This window comes from Charadrius vociferus, unplaced genomic scaffold, assembly GCF_000708025.1.
Source record: "Charadrius vociferus isolate BGI_N301 unplaced genomic scaffold, ASM70802v2 scaffold384, whole genome shotgun sequence".
NCBI classification, from domain to species: Eukaryota; Metazoa; Chordata; class Aves; order Charadriiformes; family Charadriidae; genus Charadrius; species Charadrius vociferus.
In genome coordinates, this window is record NW_009648234.1 from 1,207,365 (window position 1) to 1,227,447 (window position 20,083).

General features: G+C 46.6%; 1 protein-coding gene across 4 annotated transcripts in view; it reads left to right on the forward strand.

Annotated features, from left to right (window-relative positions):
• Positions 1 to 20,083, forward strand: part of DPYSL2 (dihydropyrimidinase-like 2) — a 55,436-nt gene that overhangs the window by 12,654 nt on the left and 22,699 nt on the right. For all 4 annotated transcript variants that reach the window (XM_009884137.1, XM_009884136.1, XM_009884135.1 and 1 more), the window contains 2 exons: positions 2,329 to 2,417; positions 3,751 to 3,935. In XM_009884137.1, coding sequence (XP_009882439.1) covers positions 2,329 to 2,417; positions 3,751 to 3,935 — 274 coding nt within the window. The remainder of the gene's footprint in view (positions 1 to 2,328; positions 2,418 to 3,750; positions 3,936 to 20,083) is intronic.

Here is a 20,083-nt window from a genome sequence, read left to right on the forward strand (position 1 = left end):
TAAAAATCGCCCTCCCCCCTTTTTTTTTTTTTTTTTTTTTTTTTTTTTTTTTTTGGGGGGGGGGGAGGAGTAGTTTACCTCTGCGGGTCCACTGGCAGAGAGTTCAAGAAGATGCCTGCGTTTAAATAAGGGTGAAGGTTACTGCCGAACCGCTGTCACGGGCCAAAAGTAGCGTGACGCATTTTTCTTATGACTGAATGCGCTGATTTGTGTTGCGTGCACCCGATGCCGTTCTCTTGTAAAGATAAGGGATAGAAAAAAAAAATAATCAAGATTCGGGGCTTATTTGGTATTGTATAAACCCAGAATTGTTCTGCTGAGACTGGTGCTCGAACTGGGAGGATAATCGATATCCAGCTGCCCTGTTTTGGCGGCATATGTACAGATTTAGTGGCGGGCCCTCGCGGGGCTGCAAACTGCGTGTGCTTTTGTCTCCAAGGTGGTTGAAACGAGCAGAAGGATTCACACTGATTTCGGAGCCTACCGTTCAGCCGCAGCAGGAGACCTGTTTATTCGCAGCAGCATTGAGAGCATCATTAAAATGGTCCAGGCTGCATTTTTATTGGTCACTATATATATATATATATGTATTTTTCTTCCTTCCTAATTGCTGCCCAGTGCAATAAGAGTTGGGCTATCAGTGACATGGATGGCCAAACTAACCGATTTTGATGGTAGCCAGCCTTTTTAATAGCACGAGGCGTCTGCAGTAGAGGTGGCCATAAATACTGCAGTGTTTCTGGAAATGGTAAACACGTAGGACAGTTGCTGTAGAAGCTGGTATTGAAAGACAAGTGGGTTTTTCACGCCCCAAGTTAATTCATTCAAGCTTATTGGCATTCACAGCAGATCCTAAATTTAAATCTTGAGGTTTTCTTTCTTTGTTTTTTAAATTGGTGGCGTTATTCAGGGAAACTCTCTATTGCAGCAGTAAGAGGAAGGCGAAGGAAAAAAAGGGAGGGGGAAGGAGAGGCACTTAAGAGCTCAAAGATGTTTTAGCAGTTGTACAAAAGATGGATATAATGGTATAAAGCAGTAGCTAATGGAATTCACGTAGCCCTTTTGGCGGTAGAAGAGCCGTGTCAACTTCTGTCAGCTGAGAATCGGGTGCTCCAGCCCTTCAGTTTTATTATAAACTCTTTGGGGAAAATGCCTGATTCTTCTGCTGGACCAGTGGAGTCCCAGCTCAAAATACAGGCCCTGAGCAACACTGTCACTGTCCTATATGTATTTGCGATGAGGTCAAGGCATCACCAAGTTAAAGTTCTGCTTTCTACTCCTTCTTGAATTCAGCATTTGGCCTCACCAGCCTGGCTGGGCTGGCGTAGCTTTGTTCTTGTGCAAAGACGTTTTTGGGAGGAGAGCAGAGGCTCTGAGTTAGTACAACTGCAGGTAGAAGGGCCAGGGTGTAGTTCAGACGGAACACTGCGTAACGTGTATGTGCTTTGCTGTAAGTACATGCGTCTGTCTTGCAGGGAATGAAGGAACCAGAGGAACACAGCAGCACTCAGACCCCTGCAGGCGGTGTTTCACTCTTCTTACGATTACTGCAAAAAAAGATAGATTTGGTTTTGACCTACAATCTCGCAAAAGCGAGATGTAGCCCGGGCTGCGATAACAGCACGTCACCTGGTCGCTGCCTTCTTATCATTACCTTTCTGTTCCTGCCAAACTGTCTTCTAATTGGAGGGAATTTTAATAACTGTTTTTTAAATCCTTCTCTTCAACTTAATTTGCTAATACGTGCTTATTTCCATCTTACTATGCTGCAGTGCTCTGGGCAGGCAGTAAAAGTATCCGCTGCGTCGAAACATCACTAAGTTGGACAAAATGAGTGTGTTTGTGTTGTGTAACCACTGGCAACAGACTTTTGGTCCATTTCCCTGACAGCAGTTGAGTCACAGTTCGCCAAGTGGTGACTCCAGCGTGTGGGTGCATAGAGGAAATTTTGCATGCGACCAAGGCAAAAAAAAAAAAAAAAGAGATGTGGCTATTTTGCATCCTTCAAAGTACTATTTAATGCTTTTGCTGCAGGTGATGGTGGCAGACTGCAGGTATGAGTGAGCTGCCAAGTAGACAACTGCGCTGGAACCCACCTCCTTCTCCGCTCTGCTTTTTTTTGGGATCATTAGCGTGATGAAAGGACTCGCAGATGAAATAAAATATTTTATCTTTCCAGTTGAAAGTGTGGGGATTGACTTGTGTTTTGACATGCACTTTTGAATTATGCAGAGGTTGTTTCCGTCGCTTTTATCTCTGAAGCGACACTGCGGACTGTCAGCTTTCTCACAGAATAATTATGTACTGTTGTGTGCTTCTTTGTTGCAGAGTGATCGTCTTTTGATCAAAGGTGGTAAAATAGTTAATGACGACCAGTCGTTCTATGCAGACATTTACATGGAAGATGGGTTGATAAAGTAAGTGAAGTCTGATGCCGTGCTATGATTGGAAATGTACAGAAATGTACTGCAGGTCAGCGAGGAATAGCTTAGTCTCAGTGAGCTGTATTAGATTGCAATGAAAAATGAGTATTTCACGTGTATCCTGGTGTTTCCTGGAGGAACTTTGAAAACCAGGTGTTGAATCAAATAAACAAATGGGCCAAACCACCACTGTTATTAAAGCATGGGTCAAAGGCGGTACTTACACGGGCTTAATTTTAGCCATGTGAATAGCCCCATGCTGAGATGACACATATGTTTGAAGTTATCCGTGCTGTAACATTTTACTGTGTTATGACTTAAGATAGTTCGAATCCAGAGTTCAGCATCCTAATACAATTAATTCTGGTTTAGGGGAGGAAGCTGGACTTAGGTGACCTCTTGAGGTCTCTCGCAGCGCTGTCTTCTATGATTCTTTGAAGCAAGGATCAGTCCGAACCCCCTTAAAGTTAAAAATGATCCCGTAGTTTAAGGATCGAGGTTCAGACCTCTTTCTGTGTTTTCAGTCCTGAAACATGCATTTCTGGCACGTTGAATATATTACAGATTTCTTTGGAAAATTACTCTTAGGAAAAAATGGACGAGCCAGAGGTTACAAACAAGGAATTTTCCTGTTGTGGCTAAAGGGTCAGCGCATGTGCTTTGTTAATCAAGGTTAAAAGTTAAAGGAGCCAGCCAGGGACAGCTAATGAATTGCAATGTGTCAGCCACTGTCGCACTTTTAAAAATACATCTGTGAAGAGCTAGGCTGGAGACACCTTTGAGTGTCTCATCTGGAATTTGGAAACCGGTATCTGCATGGGTTTGTATTCGTGCAGGGACTATGTAATACTCATGCATGAAAGAGAAATAGACAATATAGAGGCAAAAATTCTTCCAGTGCTCCCAAAACAATACTAACATCCAAATTGCTGCTAGGTAGCTAGAATCAAGCGCTGAACTGCCGCTTGGCAGCCCCAGCCCTGTCCCACTAAAGCTGCTAGGGAGGCTCTTGCTGTGTTTGGTGCAGCGATCGTCTGATTATCCGCCCCGTCCCTCCTCCAGCTGCCTGCGAGCGTGGCTGCCTCTTTTCCTTCCTGTTAAGTCTGATATTGCCCCGAGGTCCTGAAGTAATTGCACGCTTTGCTCTCGGTTATGCAGCTGCTTCAAGGGGAAGAATAAAATATGATCAGCTATGTATGCCGATCCTGTACCTTGCTTTATATGGAAAAAGAAAACGCTAGCCAGGTTAAGTAGCACAAGGGTATATGTTTACAGGGTGTTTGCCCTGTTGTGTGCCTGACGTGCTGTTTGAAACCTCTTTACCCAGGCAAATAGGAGAGAACCTGATTGTGCCAGGGGGAGTGAAAACCATTGAAGCCCATGGCAGGATGGTGATTCCTGGAGGGATTGACGTTCACACCCGCTTCCAGATGCCGGAACAGGGGATGACATCTGCTGATGACTTCTTCCAAGGGACCAAGGCTGCGCTGGCTGGGGGCACCACCATGATCAGTAAGCTGGCTGGTTTTTCTCTTCCGAGAAGGCTTTACTTTTCTCTTTCTGGGATAAATACAGAAAATGTGGGCTGTATACATTATGGGATATTTTGGACCAGGTATGTACCAGCAGTGGGAGATTTCTGATGTCTGTCCAGGTTGCTGGGGAAAGCCTGTGTTAGGGCTGGGAAAAGGGGTGGAAAACCAAGACCTCGGGATTTCCACATCTTGCAGCTGTCGGTCATTTCAGTCTTGTCTTCTCTGTTGGCGGGGTTTTACCTTGCTACTCGTGTGACTTTGCCAGATTCTTGGGTCTCCTCCTACTGAAACCAGTGTCACCTTGACCTCTGGCTCCAGTATGAGTAGCAGGTTCTGCACATTCCTGTGCCTCGGTTCCGTTCTCCATGATGTCTGTGGGTAGATGTCCATCATGTGGTTCACACCCAGAAGCCTGGTGCCAGTGTACTATGTGTCTTTGAAAATTGGGCCACTTATTTAAGGATTTGCACATGCCCACTTAAGTACGCAGCTTTAGCACCAGGATTTTTGTAAGCGTTGTTCCTTTTTTTTTTGCTCATATCCTCCTTTGGAGGAAGAAAGAAATCGGGAAATGAAAATATCTCGAAATAAAAGGACAGACAGACTGACTGCTGTGCAGACACCAGGATTAGACGCTCATGGTGTTCCCCTCGGGTTCTAAAATGCCTTGTGAATGACTTCCAGGCTATCTGTCCCTGCTTGTGTTGGCTACAGATGCTTGGCTTGCCAGAGCCGGAACCTTAAAACTCCGTAAGTGAGTCATTGTTGTTAACCTTGTTTGAGCTAGAGAAAAAAATAAAAACCTCTGTTGCAGTGCAGCCGATCACGTGTAAATGGTAACGCGGTGCCCTGGAGTCTGTTGCCGCATGTAGGATAAAGGTGTAAAGGGATACAATATCTGAGCATCTTGCATTCTTTCATGTACTGTGAGGTGCTGCCATTTCACAGGAGGGGAGTTAAGGTACAGAGAAGTAAAAGACTGTGGTTCGGAACAGGTACTGGTGTCCATTGTCCAATCCGTGGATATAAAGAGATCTTAGGCACAGCCGGGAATCTGCCTAACCCTCCTCAGTTCAAACCTAGCTCCTTATGGACTAGAACATCCTCAGCTCTTAGAGAGGATGGTTCTGAACGGTCTTTGATCCCTGGCCTGGTGGGCGGACTCGGATTCATTGACGTGGAGGCTGGGAGTAGGAGCCAGTGGTCCAAGCACATCTAGACTGTCTGTGTTTCACAAACAAATCTTTTCCTGGGTCTGGACCTTGCAAAGAGGTTGTGTCTGGCCTATGAATTTGGTCTAGTGCTTCAAATCAGTAACTTAAAATAACCCAGGAAATTATTTTTCATAATGTTTCCGCTTTGGAGTATGAACTTTGTGTATGAAGATAACCTCACGCATGCAGAGAACGTACAGTGGGAGTGCAACTGTGGACGGTCTCATTGTGCATACTACTATCCAGGTTTTTTTTCAAATCTTTGCTGTCAATTTGAATTAATAACTGAAATTATATTTTCTTTTCAGCTTCAGTTCATTGACTTTGTTTCATTGGTTGTTCTCTTGTTATTAGTACACCTGGTTCATACTTGAGTTGTCATTTTGTTCTTCCTTGTTGAGTTGAATTAGATCAAAATAACATTCTTTGTCATCTGTGTCTGAGCTTTTACCAGCACTATTTCCCCCAGTGGCACTTTTTAGGACATTTTAAGCAGAAGTTGCTTAAACAAGATTTTTCTGAAGTAGCTCTGTACTTTGGTTGCCCGGTTTTACCTATGCAAAGCTTCAAACTTCAGGAATGTTTGGACCTGTCAGTATATGCGAAGATGTATATTGCCTTTATGAATGTAGTATCTGAATATCTCACTAATGGTGTTCGTAACACATCTCTGAGATAGGGAAGTTGAAGGAGAGTCCTCCATTTTATAACTTCTCATTTTGCAGCTGTGGAAAAATTAGCACAAGGTAGATTATGACCGTGGGCAAACCATGTAGAGGAGGTGGTTGGTGGCCAGCTTTGACCTAACTGCCTTCCTGAGTGTCTAGGATTAGGATACCAAAATATAACAATCACCTCTGAACAAAAAACGTCTTCCTAAAGTGTAGCATCCAGGACAGTAATTGGACTGCTTAAGATGACAGAGACGTGTCTGATGGGCAGGTATCAGCTGAAGAGTGGAAAGCAGGATAAATAATCCAACCAGGCTTCAAAGCTTTGGAGACTCTGCTCTGTGTCAGCTCAGCTGTTCCCTTCTTAGCAAAATTATACCATTTGCAAAAATGCTTTTCCACAAAGAAACATGCGGAACGGCCCTGGTGAACGTGCTCTTGGTGGGTGGCCTCTGGTTTTTCCCAAAGCAGGTGGGAGTTGTGGTTTGATTGCAGCGTTTTTTTCTTTTATGATAAATAGGGCAACGTTTAGTGCACTGGATTCATAATATCACAAACAAATTGCAGCCTGAAAACGACACGCTAATGTTTATGTCATTGTATATTTTAAATACTGTGCCTGGGACTTTTCAAAAGAGAATATGCTCCTCTCATGGGAATGCGTCTAGCTGTGTGCCTCCGTTCTTGGGGCTTTTTCGGAGAAGCTAGCCTTGTGGATGTGAGCTTTGTCGCAAGAAACACCCACATTTCTTCATTTGTGGTTTAAGCAAACTTTGTATTATTTATTTACAAATGCCTTTACTCCATCTGTTTTCCTCTTTTATACGTAGCCCTCATTTTGTGCAAGAAAACAGGTTAGTCTGCTTCATGCTTCAATTTGTTTCCCATTTTCATGCAGGAGGGCACTGTAAGGATGTTTACTTTACAGTCATTGGAGGGAAATACTTGTTTTATATATGTTTTTCAGCAAAATTAAAACAAGAATCTTGGATAGGTTTCTATTGATTGTTGGTTTTACACAAACTGTGGGTGAAATCCTGGCTTCGGGGAGGTCACGGAGAGTTTTGTCCTTGACCTCAGCAGTGCCAGGAATTCACCCTCTCTGCCTGGTTTGGTTTCAGTGAACTTCATTTCCAGCTCAGATCAAATTCAATGTTGTTCCTTTAATTCTCTTGGCAAACGCATCCCAGGGTAGCGCACAGGAGTTCAAGAATGCAACCTATTGTTTCCAAGCCCTGTTCTTATTGACTTCCGATCCCCTTTAAAGTGAATTCAGTAAATTCCCTACTGCTGCGGTGGAGATGGGAGAATCCCACTCTCGACTGGTGTCAAATGGAGCAGCCCCGTTTTCTGTGTGGGTCCACTGGAGATTTATCCTGGTGGGAAGCAGATCTGTCTCCAGCCCGGTGCTTCCCAGCTCATCCCTTGGTCAGTTGGAACGGGGAGGGTGGCTGGCGGCGACGATCTGAACGAGCCCTTTTCTGCTCCCGTCACCCGCGTTCCCCGAGGACTGCCCGGTCCTCCTCAGCCTTCCTCCACGTCACTTCACTCAGGAGTTAGGGCTGATTTCTTTTTCTAGCCACTCGTTCCACGGAGGCCATCTGAACAGGAATTCCAGCTATGATCCTTCTGTCTCTGCCCGTGCCAAAGGCAAGGCTCCAGCTGACTTTGCTAACGTACGAAAAACCAGAGTTGGTTTTGCTGTGCAGAGCCGCTGAGAGGTGAAATGACGTGTTGTGAGATGATGGATTGTTTTTCTGAAAGGGCAGTTTGCACCATCCTTTCTCTGTCTCTACCTTAAAACAATATTAGTGTGGGTACAGCAGCCGAGGGCGAACAGCGCTGCGCATGTGTGAGGATGACATTACTCTGGAAACAACTTGGATTATCGCCCTTTTAAAATGTCAGAATGCAGTGTTTGGACATTAAGTTGAAGGGAGGATTCCAGGATGATGCGTGGAAGGCTTGGTCGGAGAGAGGAGCATTAGACAGGCTCGGGCTCGTTCAGGGTATCTTCCTTAAGCTCCCCCGTATTCCATGGAAAGAGAAGAGTCCTACCAGAGTTTTGGGAAAGGACTCGCCCTTTACAAAAGTTGCCCTTTACAAGAGGCTTGTCCGTGCAGCCTATGGAGCCACCGTTTTGTTGAGCTAAAGATGGTGTTTTTGAGCCCCCATTGCCCCAACATGAGATGGGCTGATGCCCTGGGATGCAAAACAGTCCCTGGAGCTATTTAGGGAAGGAGGAGATCACTGCTAAGAACAGGGTGGCCTCTCCAAGTCTTGTGGTGGTTTGGTGGCTTATTAACTGTGGTGGGTGAAACCCCCATCAAAATCAATGGTATCTACCCCCCACCCCCCCGCCATCCGATTTCAATAGAGGCAGGATTGCCTTTCTCTGCGCCTAACCCTTCAGAAAGGATGAGGCTAAGCTGTGTGTATTTACCGGCTCTCTGATCCTCTAGCCTGTTTTATGTCCTAATGAGAACTGCATCTATCCAGGGCAGCTCCCACACACATTTCAGTCCCCCCCGCTCCCAAAGACTGTGCTTCTTCCTGGGTATCTGCTGTCCTTGAGTGAAACTGCGTGGTGACATTGCCTGTGTTGACTCAGTCAACCACTGAGAAATTACAGTGAGAGAAATTATAGCTCTTTCTGGCTTGGTGACTTGGAAGCCAGCTGCCTTTTGAACTTGACTAGCAGTTATCCTAATAACACGGAGAACGTTCGCTAGGGATATGAGCCTTTGTATCTCAGGAGGTTCAGAAAATGACGGGGAACTTTGCGTGGTCTGCAGTCTGCTTCCTAATGCTTTACCCTGCTATTAAAGAGAGCCCTCGTGTGCAGGATGGCGAAGGTTTTCAGGAGTGAGTTGGCTGCTGAGCTACAATCAAATTAGTAGTGGGTTGACACCAGGCCTCCGAGGTCATCCTGAAGATCAGCACCTTGCTAGAAGGAGATGTTTGCAGTCTAGCGTACCTCCTCGCCTCTTGGTTTTTGAACTGAGCGTGACTGGAGAGAATGGAGCTGCCCCAAAGGTGATCAGAGTCTAAACCGCAACAGCATGAACTTAGAGTATGGTTTAGTGTTCGGGCACCAGGACAACTTGGCACAGGGTGGGATGTAGACCCACCAGCGAAGACCACATCACATTCTACCCTACTGTGTGCTGCTGGTTTATATTATTGGGGTTAGTCCTATCCTTGAAGAGAGCAAGAGTCTGAATGGTGGGCAAAGGAGAAGGGTGGAAACGGAGACGCAGAAGGAGGTGGCACAGCAGTGGTTGTGCGGTAACTCGTGGCTGAGCTGGAAGTACAAACCCAAGTGTTTTGAGTCCAAGGGCAGTGACCGCAGAGCTGCAGTGTCTCACCAAGTCTCTGTGGCTGTGTGTGCACAGCACTGCATTGTTCCGCAGGCACCAGCCTGAATTTGGTTTCTCTTTGCACCCAGGGGCAGAGATAAAAGAGGAACTGTGTGGCGGGGGACCAGCGCTGGATGGGCTGCCTTGGGCTGTACGGCTCGTTTCGCTTTCTCACAGCTCTTTGCAGCAGAGAAGTGTTTAATTCTCGAGAAATGTAATGAAAATGTCCACTTGTATAAAAGATTATTGGTGATTTATATGGGTGGAGGCTTCCTTGAACTCTGCTGTTAAGATAACGAGAGTACCCCACAGGAGAGCAGAGTCCCTCCAGCCCTTTCCTCCTCTTCCCGGCTCCCCTCTGTGCTTTTTACACCCCGACACTCTCTGGCCCCAGCACCGATTCACGCTGAACCTTGTTGGCTTCGCTGGCTCCCAGCTTCCTGCTGCGGTCTGTGTGTCGCTTTCATTCAGAGTGGGCTTAAAATTGTTAATGAGAAAGTCGGTCTGTACAGAGAGATGGGCACTCCCCTGTTGTGAGCTACTCTTCTCAAGCTTTTAAACCCCTCTAAGTCCATTAGGCGTCTCTGCCTGCGGCAGTGCGTGTGGCTGCGGTGGTGGCCGGGGCTCGCCGACTTCTGCTGGATGGCATCACCTCTGTGGTCCTGGTGGGGCTTCCAGGAGGGGTCTCGCTGGAAGGGAACCTGCCAAGCCCTTGATGTCTCTTGCCAGTTAGCACAGAAGGAAACAGCTGTCCCATCTGCAGCATGCGTTGTGTATTATTGTGCGCATTTTGTTGTTTTTTTTTCCCCCTTTGGGCTGCAGCTATTGTTTGTCCTTCGCTGCTGAAAGAATGGGCTCCTGTGAGGAGCAGATGAGGGCTTCAGGAGCTGAGGGGCTTTGCCTGAGGCTGTGCAGGAGGCTCGTGGTGCGAGGGAGTCCTTAGCCCTGGCTGTCAGCTCTTGGGGCTGAGGACGCTGCCTGCCAGCCGGGCCAGCGCTCCTCCGGGCTGAAAGGTGGGTTCAGTGTCACGTTTTGGGCTGGCATCCCGTGGAACCACTGCAGTCCAGCATGGCTTGTGTGTAAATCAATCAGTAGGTAATTTTTTTTCCCCTATTTTTCCCATCTTCTGCAGAGCTTCTCTGGTTCCTGGCCCTCGCTCCTCTCCTCTCTGCCTCTTTGGCAACACTTGATTTTGTTGGGTTTTGTGTTTTTTGGTTTTTTTTTCAAAGAGCAGGTGAGCGGGGCCCTTGCTCTGCTTCTGTTTTGCCCTGTTCTGCTCTGGACCTACTCCACGCCGTCCCTGTGGAGGAAGGAGCGGATGGAGGCCATCCCGCACGTGCTGGAACCTGGAGACTCTTGATTTAATTCCCAACAAATGAACGTTGAAATGGCAACAGTGCTGTCGGTGCGGCCGTCTTCCTGCAGATGTGACTGACCTAGATTTTTCCATGCATCCAAACAGAGGGATTTGGCACTCGCTCAGGAGAAATAACCAGTGTTGTCTGTTTATGCAATAGCACTTAATCCCTCTTATTCCATATAATGGTTGGGATCAGTAGTGCTGCTTTCCCGCTGCATGGAGAAGAGTTCGTGTTCTTTTGTCTGAAGTGCTGCTTCTAAATGCTTCTTGCTTTCCCCCGTCCAGTGCTCTCATCCCTAAGTCCCGTGCCTTATGGATGACATGCAGGAGAAGTTAAGAGCTGATGGCTGTCACCACTGTGGTGTCTCTCACGTAGCCCCTTACATCGATGGAGAATGCATGTGAGACCTTGAAGGGTGCAGGTGTCAAAGTTGGGTCCTCCAGCCAGAACCTGCCTACAGGAGATGGAAAAGCAATCTTAAAAAAAATAATATACAGTTATCCACCTCACTTAATGTAACATCATTAGCTGTCTGTGATAGGTTTTCGAGGCATGTGTGTTAAATCTCGCTAGATAACCTGTGTTAATCACCTTCAAGTTGAGACAAGGTCTTGAAAGAAACAGCAGGAAATGGCGCCTCCAGCTCTTTCCTTGGTGTGTTTTTCTGGGCACAGATTTTTGCCTTCCTACCAGTGTTCAGTCCCTTGGCTGCTTTTACCTTCCCGTGAGCTTTACTCAGCAGAAACCGTCCTTGTCAGACAGGACCTTTTTAACTTTCCGCATTGGGGATTAGCTTTGCGTGTCAGGGGAAGGAAGCAAGTGATGCCTGAAAGAAGCGATGGCTAAAACTGAATGCAGTATTTCTCACTTGTGCTGGATTCGGACGAGTGCTGTCTGTGGAGTGGAGTTTGATGATGTCTTGGGTCAGCAGTCTTTTTCCATCTTTCCTTCAGCCACTATGCCTTCCGTTCATAGATCCCATCTGTTTCTTAGAAACTGGATTTTTTTTTTTTTAATCCTTCTGGCGAGAGGGAGAAATGTTTAAGGAATACAAATTAGCTCCTCCTGTCTAGCAGACTTTAATCATGCTTATAAATTGCCAGTTGTTATGAGCTTGGTGCAGTGCCTGTGTCTTTGCACAACCCTAACTCCCATGGAAGCCATGCACATTTAACAAGAATGTAGCAATGGGCATTTAAGAGTTATGGTTTTTGAGGAGACTCTTTTCTTGCCTTGATACACTACAGTTGGTGTTAGGACTACCTCTGTGACAATGGGGACATCATTTAATCATAGAATGGTTTGGGTTGGAAGGAACCTTGAAGCCCACCCAGTGCCACCCCCTGCCCTGGGCAGGGACACCTCCCCCCAGCCCAGGTTGCTCCAAGCCCCGTCCAACCTGGCCTTGAACACCTCCAGGGATGGGGCAGCCACAGCTTCTCGGGGCAACCTGCCCCAGGGGCTCACCGCCCGCACAGGAAAGAATTTCTTCCTGATATCTCATCTCGATCTCCCCCTGTCAGTGTCAAACCGTTCCCTCTCATCCCATCGCTCCCCTCCCTGATGCTGAGTCCCTCCCCAGCTCTCCTGGAGCCTCTTTAGGCACTGGAAGGGGCTCAAAGGTCTCCGTGGAGCCTTCTCTTCTCTAGGCTGAACCCCCCCAACTCTCCCAGCCTGTCCTCCCAGCAGAGGGGCTCCAGCCCTCCCAGCATCTCCGGGGCCTCCTCTGGACCCCCTCCAACAGGTCCATGTCCTTCTGATGTTGGGGGCTGCAGAGCTGGAGGCAGTACTCCTGGTGGGGTCTCACCAGAAAATTTAATTTCTCCATGCTAGTTGTTAGCTGTCCATAATGGGAGGTTTCTTTGTTGTAGAGGAGTTGTGAGCTTTAATTCAAATCAGTTAAGTTCACCTAGACCCTCATATTATGAGAACAAAGTGATTATTTTTACTGTAGAGCTGCCTGAGAGTCTGGCACGTCAAACACTGGATGCCACCTGGCAATGAGGTAGTCCCTGTCCCTCCCAGCTGGGACTGTGCGGGTGCAGAGACCCCGTCCCCACAGCTGGTGATGCACAGCTCTGGTTACTGTCGGCACGTCAACCAAAGGAAAAACCCCGGGAGAGAGAGAGAGGAGGTGATCCCTGTGTGCATATAGTGCTTTTGGCTTCCTGGATCCTGACAGCTTATTTTAAGTAATAGGAGGAACTGTTAGACTTTAATGTGGAAATGTTAACTGGGAAATCTCTCGGTGGATTCTCAAAGCCCATCAGAAAGGGCCGTGCTTTTGGAAGTTCCTCTTCCTGGCCGCTTCTTGGGCATATTTTCACCAGATTGCTTTGTTCCTGAAAGCAGTTACATATGTGCAGTGTGTATATTTTTGGAATCTGGGGGACTCTGTGGTGTTTTACATATGAATGAAATTCCCTGGCACAGCCTACAGGCAACGTGAGCTGGTAAAGGAGTTCCTTGAGAACGATCCCATATTATTACACAGCGCTGCTTTTGTGCAAAGGAGAAGAAGGGGGAAAGTTCCCAAAGCACAGCAAGAGATAGCGTAACCTGATATTGCCTCAAAAATCTCATTCCAGAAATGCGGGTCGGTTACTGATACTTCCCGACAGACTTCTCTTTATTTCAGATAAGAATTCTCAGGATTTGTATCAGTGTCAAAAGAGAAGAGTTCAGCTACTGATGGGGCACAAAGTACTTTTCAGACTGATGTGCGGAGACTCTTTATCCACTGTGAAGTGAAAAAGTTTTGTAAAGTCTTTGTAGCACAACGGTAGCTGGAGGAAAATGTAGATGTGCAGGATGTTCTTACGTGAAGGAGAACTAGGCCATGGTACCAAGACCAGAGTTTGCTTCTGCTGCTTTGTGAAGCTGTCAGTCCTTCTGCCATGCAACCACTCTATGAAAGGGGGAACTGGCAACTGTACAGAAACGGCTCCCACCGAGCTGTCCGCAGCATGGATCCGGCAGAATTTAGGCTATTGATCAGTCTGGTTCCCGTGTTGGAGACAGGAACTGAAGTTGAGGTCTAGAATGTGAGAGTTGTCTGTCTGTAAAAGCTTAGCACACGGGGGGGGGGGGGGGGGAATAAAAGACAGTGTCATCTATGTGTGAGTTTTCCTGCCCAGTTTGCTGTCCTGGGTTGGAAGAGCCACAGGGTTCATGTCTGTCTTGGGGTTGGCCAGATCAGGTGATGCCCAGGAGCGCATCTTCTTCTACCTCAGACATGATGTTTTGTGCTCCTAAACCGGGGTGGTCTCCACCAACCTGGGAAGATACCAGAGTGCTTCAGAGGCCGGCCAGGGCTTTTTCAAACCCGGAGGAAGGAAATGCGGCAGTTGGGGACCATGTCACGGAATTCCTGTTTAAACTAAGGATGATCTAGTCAGGGTGTCCTACAGGTTATTATTACAGCAATCTCATTAGCTGTTTTTGCAGGCAATATTAGCCTTACAAAGTTGATAGAAAACTAGCAGATGGCCAAGTGTGTTCAGAGAATTGTCGGGGGCAGTGTGAATGTGCTGCTTGATCGCTGCCCTACAATAGGATTGTTAGAAAACAGGTTCTGCTGCACCTCCATGTCAGATCCCACCACAGTTTTCTCTATGGATGCATGGACGTTTGGGTCTGAATCAGTCCTCGTTTCCTTGTCTATAGTTTGATGATCATCAAAGTCAGGGGTTTAACTGAGAACAAAATGGGGACTCTTAGTGTCTCACCAGAAGTGGAACTGGTATGATGGTGATTGATGGAAACCTCTTCCTCAAAGTGCAATGTCACTTCATTGCAGCCGTGAGAAGAGGAAGAGTCTGCTCCTTGTCCAGCAAGGGGAGATGTTAATATGGCAAACACACAGAGGGCAAGGACAGGTTCACTTTTTTTGTCCATTTCCCTCACAAGCTGTTTAAAAAAAAAGGTGAATCTGTAGCATCAGAACTCTTTGCATTTAGTTTATTTTCTGCTCCTGAAAACATAAAGCCCCCTCAGAACCATCACCAGTTTCCATTGTGAAAATTCCCATTCTGTGGTTGTGTTCCTTCCTCTCCATCGCCAACGCCCCCCCGAGACAACCGTGGGCAACGAAATGAAGCTGAGAAGCCAAAATCTGGTCTTGGTGACAATGATGCAAATCCAGAATTGTTCCAGCTTCCCAGCCAGTGGAAAAAGCCTGAGGGGCAGGGTAGATCTCCACTGACCTGAGAGGGACAGGGCTGGCTTACGGCACTTGATCTTTTGTCCTCTTGTTTCTGATCCAACTTTTCCCCCTTGGATGTGGTGTTACAGTTGTGTTGACTTGAAATCCATGGCTACAAACAGAGGTTTTCTCCATCCCACTCCCTCAAGGTTTACCGACCAATTTATATGGAAGTCTTTCAAGTCCTGTGTTGCTTTTTTCATGGGCTTCAAGTGTGGGCTATGCCTAAAAGAAAGAATAAATCTTGGAATCGCTTAAATATCTCTTTTGAACTTGGCTCCCCACCTCCTCTGTCATGGTGACCTCCTGAGATGCGAGCACAGCTTGGATGTACAATAAACCTGTGCTGTAAAGAAATGGAGCTTTTTTTGATCTGATCTAAATATGTAGTCATTCCAGCTGTTGAAGAGGGTTATTAATTGTTGTTTGGACACACAGACCTCTATTCTTTACATTTGTGTCCAGCTGGCATTAAATTATTAATCATATTTTGGATCTAATCAGCTAAAAAGGCAAGTGAAATATCTGTATGACATCAGTGAGGGAATAACAGAACATTGCAGTCTGAAAATGTAATCAGTGTAGCACGGATATGTCTAATTCTTCTGAGTCTGGTCCAGCTTCTGATTTCCCTGCATGGAGTCTGAGAAACGGGATCTAAACTGACAGAAAACAACGTGCGATGTCATTTAGCCTGCCTCTTCTTCCGTCCGTTTGGCAGACGCACACAAGCGAGCAGTCCTGCTGTAGCTGTATGAGCACAGGAAGTGCTTTTTTGTGCAGAGCGTTGTTGCTTTTCAGAACAGTCTCTTTACTTCTGTATCTTTTCTTGGGGGAAAAAACCACGGCTAAAATCATATGGGAATAAAACCCCACAAATACGCAAAGCTGAAGTCTGATCGCTGGATCCAGGATGTTAAGAAGATTCTTTATTTGAGTTCTCATGGCCTGTCGGTGGTCAAGTGTGTCCGCTTAGGATACATGAAACACTAACCTTAAAAGCCATCTTGGCGCTCTCCTTTCTTGTCCCAGATCAAAAATGTGACCCGGAGTGTGGTTTAGAGGAAGAATTGGGTATGAAATCAGAACAGAGGAGATGTGAGGCTGTTTTAGGTTACTTGATATGGGATTTTTGAGCTCAGAAGAAATGCTGAGGTCTCTTTCTAGGCTAAATCGATGCAGAGCCAGTGAGCTGGCGGTCGTTTCCGTACTTCAAGCAGAAGCTTTGCTGCTGGGGGGCTTGACTTGGGAACAGCTTTGATACTGGACAAGGCAGCGTTTGGTAGCTCTGTTTCTTGACATTGAAAAGGATCGTAATGATTCATAACTAATAGTAGAAGGGATTGTGGTGTTTCACCAGCAGAGAGTTTGAAGTCTCTGGATGAAATAAGGTCTGTGATTATGGGATAATCTTCTGGGAAGCTTCTTGGGTCAGACGAGGGCCTGACTTTCGGTTCACATGTATTGATTTTATTCCACTCGCTTTCGTAGCATTACTCCCAGTTCATACCAGTGCCAGGAGAATAATACTGCAGCCATAGACTAGCAACAACTCCAGACTTCTAAGTAGGAAGCTGTGCAATTACCAGGGCTGAATTTAATTACAACCTCTCAATAAAATGGCTCGTGACAGAAAGTACAACTCAATAAATTCACCAGATTTCATCACATGCAGTTGCTCTGAAGATTAAGTAGTATTAAAAAGGCAGATGTGTTTATAGTGATCAAGCTGCTATTTAAAGTTTTGGGTTGGGGAAATCTGCCTGCTCACAGTTAGGCTTAAATGTTAAGGATTTTCACCTTATAAACTCCTCTTAAACAATAGGCACATTTAATGCTCGTAGGAGCAGGAAAAACTGCAGTTTATAATAGCAACTGGAACCCTGTGTACACGGGTTTATTACATACACAATTTTTGTAACATCTGACCCTAATTCACGTTTATGTTGTCTGTATCAGATAGTTTTTCTCTTTCCTGGTAGTGGTGTTCATTAGCGGAAGATGGAGAAAAATTTCATGCATGCTTTAGATGACACATAATCAAACCAGCTGAAAAAAAAACCTTTACAGGGGAAAGCTGGAGCCGGGGGCTATTAATAGAAACTCCAGGAAGGGGTTGTTAGCAAGCCAAGGCCTGCTCAAATGAGGCAGGATGCAAAAAAGAAAAAAAATGGAATATGCCACAATACCAGGAAGCTATAAACCCCATTAATCCCCACCCATGAGGACATCCATCCAAAAAGTGAAGTTCTGTTTTCCAGGCAAGGCTGATCGCTGAATTCAGCTCTCCCACCGACGCAGTAATTTCTCTTGAGCTTAGCGAGGGGTCAAAAATATAAAGGCATGGCTCTTAAACTGCCTTTTTTTTGAGAGAGAGCTCCAAAGTGCCAGAGAGAGATTATACGGGATTTTTTATGGCTTCAGTCTCAAAGCATCCCGCAGGCTGTTGGTTATGTTCCCCAGTCTTCGGCGTGTGATCCCTCGCGCCCGTGCAGAATGGTGTGAGAAATCCCTTCTCGAAGCGGGCGCTTGTTCAGGGTCGGAGCGAGTGCTGCAGAGATCCCTCTGCCTCAGAAAGGACCAGGAAGCCGCAGCGTATCTGCATGGGTACGGAGATGCCAAGATGTGATGCAGCCCTTTCTAAAGCCACTGTTTCAAGGTGAGATCGGCACCATTTTAAGCGTGCTGAGCACGCTATGGGCCAGTATGGTCTTAAAGTGAGTGAGAAGATGCAGCGGCCGAATGAAGAACGAAGGTACGCTTAACGTCAGCCCTTAATACGCGTGCTGACCAGCGGTGTGGTTAGTAAATGCTTGGGCTTTATAAACTGATGCCGTCACTTCTCCTACCCTACTTAGATTTTTTTCATACTTATGTTAAAACGGTACTACTTTTATCTTCCCCTATACTTGGAAAGTTCCCTTTAAATCAATTCCTCTGAGTTTTTGCCTTCCCCTTTCATTTAACGCCGAGCGCCTGACACACTGGTGGTTGTTATCTCTCCCCCGCAGCATTCAACCATTTCGGCTCATCGGGCGCGTAACATTTCAGTGCGGCTGGATGCCAGCTCTGGTATATTAAAGCCGCACAGATAAGCTAACAGTGGTTAGTGGTGTTGTCTCACTTCAGCTTATTGTCTGCCTTTAATCTTGAGCCGATTAATCTGTCCAAGGAGGAGCGAAGAAGGATCAACAGCGAGACAGGAGGGGGAAAACCAGTCATGGACGGTGGGTGGGTGGGAGCTGAAATAGGTGGAAGCAAAAGCAGATGCACCTTGTAAGCAATGTGTAACTGTATGTAATGACGGGAGAGCAAAACCAGGCACATCGGGGAGGTAATTAAGAGTCTTAGTGATTGCGGCTGGAACGATCGTGGCATGTGGGTATGCAGGTGCTCAAATCCCACTGCCTTCAGAAGGGAGGTGAACACTCAGTTTGTCTGGGAAAAAGATAAACACCCTATCCAGTCATTTTGGAATCTCGTCAGAATTTTACCAAGGGAAATATCAGATGGTTTGTAAAATACAAAATCCTTTTTTAATGTTGGTTTGTTTTTTTTTAAAAAAAGCAGTTACTTTGCTGATGGAAAGCAGCTTGCTTGCTTCTAAGCCACAGGCTGTTGCATTTTGGATTCTGCATCTCAGAAGGTTAAAAGATAAATCTACAGAATATTTTCTGTTCATAGCTGAGAAACCACTGTAATCCTAACCTTGGCTTTGCCATTTAGCTTGCTGAGAGTGTATGTTAAATACAGAGAAGTATTAGGATTAGGTCTGAAATTCACTCTGATTCAGGGAGCCACTAGAAGAACCGCAAGCTATTTAATTCCTCCTTTGAAGGTTTCAGTGCTGATGAAGTGATACTTAAATGATCTTTTCCTTCTCTCTATTTTTTTTTCTTTTCTTTCTTTTGTTTCTGTTTTTGGAGCAAGCTTTGAGCTTAAATTGAGCTGGCAACTTCCTTTTCAGACCTCAGCAGCTGACATCATTTGTACAGCAATAATCAACAACAGGAAGAAAACATCTGGGCTTGGAAGCACCAAGAGATCAAGGCTGTAGTGGGCTAGAGAATAAAGGGGTGACAAGAGTCTGTGTTGCCATAGCTTGGCTTCAGCGTGTCCTGCAGACGTGAGGCCACTCCAGCGGCTGCAGGAGTTGAACATTCCTGGTTTCCGAGATGAAGGAATGAAAGATGGGGCAGTAAACTGTCGGGGTCGCTGGAGAGGAGCGGATCAGTGAGGTCGGGACAACACTCTGCTTTTCGCATGGGAAGCCTCCAGGGTAATCTCCATGGCTGGGGCGGAAGACCTCGTGTCCATGGTCCTGTGGTGGATCGTACTCAAGGGTCATCCTGGGGAACCTAGGGCTGTGGGAACGCGGTGGATGGAGCTTTCATCAGCTGCTTTGTACCGCTCGGAAGCACAGAGACCTTAAAGAAAAAGCTTTTTGTTTTACTCTGAGCTCTTGAGCTCTGCCTGAGGGTTGGAAGGAGAACTTCCTCTGAGCTGCATGTGGGCGATTCCTGCCCATACCAATAGGCAAAGTAGCTGCAATACTCAGTTCTTCTAACAGCAGGCAAAGAATCAATCTTGACTCTTCTATTTAAAGGATCTAGGCTCCTTCATTACATGTTTGGGCTCTAGCTATTATGTTTTTACTTTAAAAAAAACCCAATAACAACAAAAACCTCTAAAAACCCCCAACCCTTTCATAAGCCCTAGCATGTAGGGACGTAGGCCATGGTTGTGCAATGTGGTTGGCCCCTTCCATTGTAACAAGGGATGGTAAAATTGTTGAGACAGTTGCATTTGTGTCTGAATTACTTGGAGACTAACACTTGTGTCTTGACGTGGAGCATCTGCTGTTCCCGCTGCCTCACCTGCGGCAGCACAGCTTCCTCCCTGCTCTGGGGTGGCCTGTGTCAGGCAGCCCATGGTATGCTCCACCACGTTGCTTCTTCGGCTCCTTGTTTGCTGATGAGACAAAACTGAGAGGGGTGGCTGACACGTGGAAGGTCACGTACAGTGTGACCTGGACAGGCTGGAGAGTTGGGCAGAGACGAACCTAATGAAGTTCAACAAGGGTGAGTGTAGGGCACTGCATCTGGGGAGGGACAACCCCATGCATCAGTACAGGTCAGGGGTGGACCTGCTGGAGAGCAGCTCTGGGGAAAGGGACCTGGGAGTCCTGGGGGACAACAGGATGCCCACGAGCCAGTAATGTGCCCTGGTGGCCAAGCAGGCCAAAGGCATCCTGGGGTGCATCAAGAAGAGTTTGACCAGCAGGTCAAAGGAGGTCCTCTTTCCCCTTCAGTCTGA